The sequence below is a fragment of the Pavona decussata genome, unplaced genomic scaffold (assembly GCF_977016875.1).
Source record: "Pavona decussata unplaced genomic scaffold, jaPavDecu1.1 SCAFFOLD_143, whole genome shotgun sequence".
NCBI lineage: Eukaryota > Metazoa > Cnidaria > Anthozoa > Scleractinia > Agariciidae > Pavona > Pavona decussata.
In genome coordinates, this window is record NW_028145556.1 from 3,441,501 (window position 1) to 3,447,500 (window position 6,000).

At 39.6% G+C, this 6,000-nt stretch overlaps 2 protein-coding genes across 5 annotated transcripts in view; one reads left to right on the forward strand and one right to left on the reverse strand.

Annotated features, from left to right (window-relative positions):
- Window positions 1-6,000, reverse strand: part of LOC146466634 (ribitol 5-phosphate transferase FKRP-like) — a 29,412-nt gene that overhangs the window by 8,721 nt on the left and 14,691 nt on the right. For 2 of the 3 annotated variants that reach the window (XR_014867940.1, XM_085127023.1), the window contains exon 2: window positions 4,084-4,220. Coding sequence is in view for 1 of the 3 variants with exons in the window: in XM_085127023.1 (XP_084983149.1) it covers window positions 4,084-4,119 (36 nt within the window). In the remaining 2 variants the exon portion in view is untranslated. Of the gene's footprint in view, window positions 1-644; window positions 764-4,083; window positions 4,221-6,000 lie in introns of those variants that run through there. The other variant, XM_085127026.1, reaches the window with a different exon arrangement.
- Window positions 1,066-6,000, forward strand: part of LOC146466635 (bifunctional peptidase and arginyl-hydroxylase JMJD5-like) — a 23,837-nt gene continuing 18,902 nt past the window's right edge. Inside the window, exon 1 of one of the 2 annotated variants that reach the window (XM_085127021.1) lies at window positions 1,066-1,760. In XM_085127021.1, the coding sequence (XP_084983147.1) occupies window positions 1,318-1,760 (443 nt within the window). In that variant the 5' untranslated portion in view covers window positions 1,066-1,317. Of the gene's footprint in view, window positions 1,761-2,507; window positions 2,763-6,000 lie in introns of those variants that run through there. The other variant, XM_085127022.1, reaches the window with a different exon arrangement.

Below are 6,000 nucleotides of genomic sequence, written 5' to 3' on the forward strand. Positions count from 1 at the left end.
TTTTTAAGCGGCAGTTATTGAAGAACGGGTTTCGATTTGTGATTTGACGACAATTATTTTTTTCAAATTAATTCCAACTTCTTCCAATATTTTAAAAATTGAGGTACCCACGCAAGCGGCAAAAAACAACATCACTCGCAACTTCTGAAATCACCGTGGTCACGCGATAGGAAATTACGAACATCATTTTGCTCAACGTTTTGTGCAACTCCCGTTCGGATTAGGCTAAGTTAAACACTGTGTTAAAATACACTTAACTATAGCTGTAACAGAAACAGCCGTACGCCGGACGTTTACATGTTAGTGATATATCATTTTAACATAACTTTATCTTAAATAGTCATGTACCGCGTACATTCATTATCGCTAAAATGTTTTAGCGCGAGGTTTTACCAACAAAAAGCAGTTTGTAAGGCAGCAAAACAATTATTATTTGATCAAGTTCTACCATGATCTTCCATGCAAAATTCCTGTTAATTAATGTCAAGTGTCAAATGAAATTGACCGTGCTTAAATAACACCGTTTTCTGAGCCACTCCTGCTAAATGACTATCCGAAGCCTAAATGTCATGGTTGATTGACTGATTGACTGTTTCACTGACTGGTGAATTACCTTTTTTTTGATCGGTGACTAACTTACTTACTTGTTTCCTTGAAAGACCGACCTTCACACCTGTCAACTGTCGTCCCTGAATGCGGTTATCGTTGCACAGCCTTGACGCATCTTCACCCCTCCCCACAATTCAAAGCATATAGGGTCAGCATATTGATAACCTGTACAACTAACTCACATGCGCAAAGAATCTCTTCTTTGCCAGAGCGACGAGATGAAAAAAGGCTGAATTCGCAGGCTAGTAAAGACTCAGTAGTCCCTCTAAGAAAGGCTTATCTTATCAGCCCAAATGATGTCTTTGAGAGGCGCTTCATCACAAACTCTCTCTCTCTCCTAATTTCCTTCATTTTTCTATTCCGCGCAATATATTTCCGAGTCACGTCGTCCTATATAGGATTCTATTAACTTTGTGTTAATACGGGCATATACGTCACCATCTCAGCTTTGCGTGAAAAGGCCCTTTCCAGTGAATAATACAGAAAACACAGACTATATATTTATAAAAATAGTAACATTTATATTGCATGCCTTAATTAAGTTTTCAAATCTTCCCAACACTTGTTTTATTTGTAACTTGCGAGCTTTGAAAACGACCAAAGATCGCTCAGCATTCAAATTTCAAAGACTTTTTTTTCCCAAGGTTGGCCTTTTTTTATGTCTCGATATCTTTTCAGTGAATAATTACTACACTCATTTTTACAGTCATGAATTTTCTACCTTTTAATTTTGGTTTCATTATTGTGGCACTATGTCTGTCATTCGGGAGCACCGCACTACCTCAAGCGGATTCAGAGCTAGACTACGCTTCCATTCCTGGTCATTTAGAACCTCTCGGTACAAAGAGCAAAAAACATTCTTTGCAAGTCATTCAAAGCTATCCAGATCCCAAGACATTCTTCAAGACGTACGTGGTCGCTAGTAAACCGGTTCTTATCCAGAATGCAGCAAAACTGTCGTCAGCGTTTGAAAAATGGACGGACGAGTATTTCTTGTCTCTTAAAGACTCCAGCGAGTTCAAAATATCGGCGGAACAGCGAAAGAAAGAAAAGCGAACTGTACCGCCGGAGGAAATTTCATTCAGTGAATTCGTGAAAGCTTACAAGGAAGAGGACATTTATATGGTGAACACTGTGCCTACGTTTATCAGGTAAGCTTAGGACACTTTCAGACGCCGAACTCTCCATGAGCCGAGCCTAATACCTTGAATTAAGTACATGAAAAGTTCGGCGTCTGAATGAGTTGAAAACGGCTGCTTTAATTTGGAACGGCTCAGCTTCGATTCAGACGTCGAACTTTTCATGTTTACACTTTACCTGAAAACCACTCGCATTTCGATTTGTTTTGCTTCAAGTAAATTAACTAATCAAAAGGCGGGATTTTCGTGATTTGGGCCGACCTTAATCTGAGTTAAGTTCGGCTTATGGAAAGTTCCGCGTCTGAACTGGGCCTAATATTTCGTGCGCGTACGTGTCAATTCAGGGGCACCCAACGACAGTTTTCTCTCAGATCCTTTGAAACGCTATTTTAGGCTATCTGGAGTGCCTTTAAAGCTCTGTAGGTTCATTTTAGGCTGCGCTATAATATTTTTTATCTGTTCGGTCATTCTAGGGGAACTTGAGTCTTTTCGAAATTACTAGGGCATTTTTGTTTATTTCCCGAAAACCTTAGGTCTTATTTCCTTTCCGAAAATCTTAGCTGACTTTTTTACGGTACCCGAAACGACATTTTTGTCAATCCGAAAACACTAGGCCTTAAATTTCCCATATCAAGAAAGTTCGAAGTGAAAATTCCCTTCAGAAAATTGTAGGGGATTACTGGCCTTCCGAACAGATAATTTACCGAAACGATCCTTTGGGTGCCCCTGTCAATTGCGGAGAAATATTTTTTATCGCCTTTTTCAGCCTTGGAAGTAAAATTAGAGTCGCCCTTTCCGCGCGTATTGCTTTTCTTCGTTGCCCGAAATAATGCTTTCATTTGCGGGTGGGATGCCTGTGACAAAAGCCAGCAAAATTTTCGACTCGTACGCTTCCGTCTGGGCTCTTTCTCGGCGCCTTCTTGGGTTTTTGTCCAGTAAGAAATTTGAGATTTCTTTGTCGCCGTGTGCGTTGTTGTTTTTGTTTCTTTTGACGGAGTTATCAAGTGGAAGATGGTGAGTGCATTTATTTTGTTATGCTTGGAAGATTCGTGGGCAATATTCAAATCCTGAAGGGATTATGTTGCCCTTGGTTTTTACTATTTTAATTAAGTTTGCAATATCACGTTGGTACTCTTGAAATTTCTTCTGAATCATTTCATCGTTTTGTTATTATTCTTACCCTACAAATCAAAGTTAATAAACTTGCATTACCAGAAAATTATGTCCGAGTTACTTTGAAACATGTTGAAAGCACATGCACGCTCCGTTTTTTATATTGCATTTTTATTATATATATTTTTGTTTTTTAAATGCGACGTGAAACACTTTACTGGATTCGGTGTTTCCAAGTAAGTCTGGGATCGAATATTTACCGAAAAAACGAGCTGAGTTGATCCTAACCACTAACTCGATCGTTTTCCCATCTTAGCAAGTTTAAAATACCTTACCACAGCAGAGGGAAATGATAACCCATTTTTAAATTGATGTATACCTGACTAAGCCAGCTAAAATCATTACGCTCAACAGAAGCAAGAAAATATTCAAGTAATTTGGAGTGGCTTTGTCTACACATCTTCCGCAATTTTTTGACTTTATGACATATCTTGAAATATTGAGCATACATTATCTCGATCGTGAGATTACCAAGCACGTAGGCAAGTGACACCATCTTGTGCTCACTGGTACTAGATTAGACATGAAATATGAGAAACTTCGATCCAGCTAAACTGTTTAAAGAACGGCACTGTAAACTCTTGTACGGTTTGCATGTGACGTCATAGCGGCCATATTGGTGTACAGCAACAATAAGATTTTTCTCCTGTAGGAGTTAACTGCCATTTTTATGCAAACTATGTAAACAAATTTTCTTTTGTTTTGTTTACGAACACGGCGGCATTGCAAACCACCTATTCGTTTTAACCTCCAAACATTGTACTAAAATATGCGAATATGCTTAACAAAAGACTCCAGCTAAACGGAAGACTGAGTTAGACCAGTCGATAGAGCAACGGTTGATCAAATGCGGAGGTCGTGGGTTCGATTCCCACCGTGGTAGAATAATTTATTTCTTTGCCTCGTCGTGGTTTCCCTTTCCGCTCGGATGAAAATTCAGGTTCATCTAAGACAGTCCAGAGTTAATTCAGTTACTGATTGGCCATTTGTGTCATAAGTGCTGGGCGGCACAACATTTACTCTACCCTTTACAACTACTATAAAGTTACCCATTCCAGAATATGCGAGTTGTTGGAATTTTTGAGGCTGACGAGCCTCTTTTCATGAAAAGTCGCAGGAACATGTTTGAGACAAAACAACTGGAAACCAATGACTCACTCACCTGGGCTGATGGAAGCATTGCCAAGTCCGGTCTCATTCCGCGTGAAAGAAGCTCTAATCGAGATATGTCGTTGTCCTCTTCCTGTTCGAAAGCTCTCAGCAGAAATTCGGAAATCGCTGACCAATATCTGTGACTATCTAAAAGTAAACGAGACAAGTTTGTCACGATTCTTTTTGCCACACCCGGCCTGATGCTAACAAGACGCGAACAGTTTTGTTTATCAAGTTCTACAAGATCCGTGCAGTAGAAGACCAGTAAAGAGTGGTGAAAAACATCTACACAAATGTATTCGTCGTTTCTTGTTAAAATAAATAGTGCTAATTTAGAGAAACAACGTATTTTCCGCATTAGGGACCGGTCATAAATTAGAGGAGGGGGGCGGGGAGGGCTGGTGCAAACATGGGGAGGGCCATTGTTTTTCATGCAAGCACAAAAGGGAGGGTCAAACAATTTGGTGCTTGTAATTAAGGGGGGGGGGGGGCATTATTTTTTATGCAAAGTTGCTGGAGTCAAGGAGTCAATCTAGAATTCCTCTGTAGTCACCGTCAATCTTCTGTAAATATAATATTGTAGAATAGCAACCTGCTTGCGACTGTAACGGAGGTACCGGGAATCTTCTTTTAAGCAAATCTTTATTCCTTACACAGCTCTCACTTACAACTGACTGACTAACGTTATTTGCGAATCTCAAAATATACTATGATTTTAGACATGTTTGGGTTTGCTGACCAAGGGAGCTCTAGTTTCACACTCAACTGCTTAACTCAATGTGCGAAAACATACCTACATGCTTGACAATAACAAGTGGAGGACCACAAATGTAAACTCCATAACAAAAGTACAAAGTTAGACAATAAACCCAAACAAGAATCACAGGGCCAATCAAATCCAAGGTCAGCTTAAATCCTCAAGCATGCCTACTTAAAAATACCACACCTAAACTCGACAAACCCTTTAGAAGACAGAACTACTCAAAAACTAAGGAAATGCCTCTACAGGCTCAAACTTGAATAAAACTAGAATGACCTTAAACAAGGAACAAACTCCAACCAAGAAATACCTTTAAACGTAAACGCATTAATTGAAACTACTAAAAAGCGTTCTAATAAAAATGATTCCTTTTGACTTTCTAACATACTCCCCCTGTTAAATTCGGCATCGTCCGCGATGCTGTATGACTCAAAAACTAAAATAGGCCAAAGAGATTAACATGACACGGTAAAAACCATTATATAGACTGCATTACAGTTATTTACGCCTTAAAGTTATTTAAGCCCCTACACAAAATGACGTGGTGAAAAGGAAAAAAAGTCACAAGATACAACCGGCGAATGTAAATGTTCAACGAGACATCCGCTCCGCCTCTTCGAGAGCAGATGACGTAAAAGTCACCATTTAGTCATATGCACTCTCGGGGAAGTGAGCCCCACACGGACATGCAAACATCCTCTTAAGCTCCTCGACTCTGCTTCGAAAACACGTCAAACACACCAAATGGTTGCACCGAAACACAGTCCAATCATATACCACTGAACTCTTCTCCACGAAACAGAAAACACATACTCACTTCGCAATGTGGTGAACGCGATCCATACTTCCTGAAACGTTAACGAAATACCAAGAATAAAAATAATAATAAAAATAAAATAAACTCCAACAATTAACTTTAGTACAACTCACTAAAACAACGGTCCACCGAATACCGAAAAGCAGCCACATTGGCAGCTGACACTAAATCTTCAAACACAAAAATGTCTTCGTTCTGGATTGACGCGAAAGACATAAGGTTCCGCGCCAGACTAACGTAACCGGATGACTTCAAGGCAAACAACACCTCACAAAACTGATTTTCTCTAAACGAGTAACAATAATCCGGCGGGAAAGTAGCACGAAAAATGTCGTGAAGAAATCGTTCGC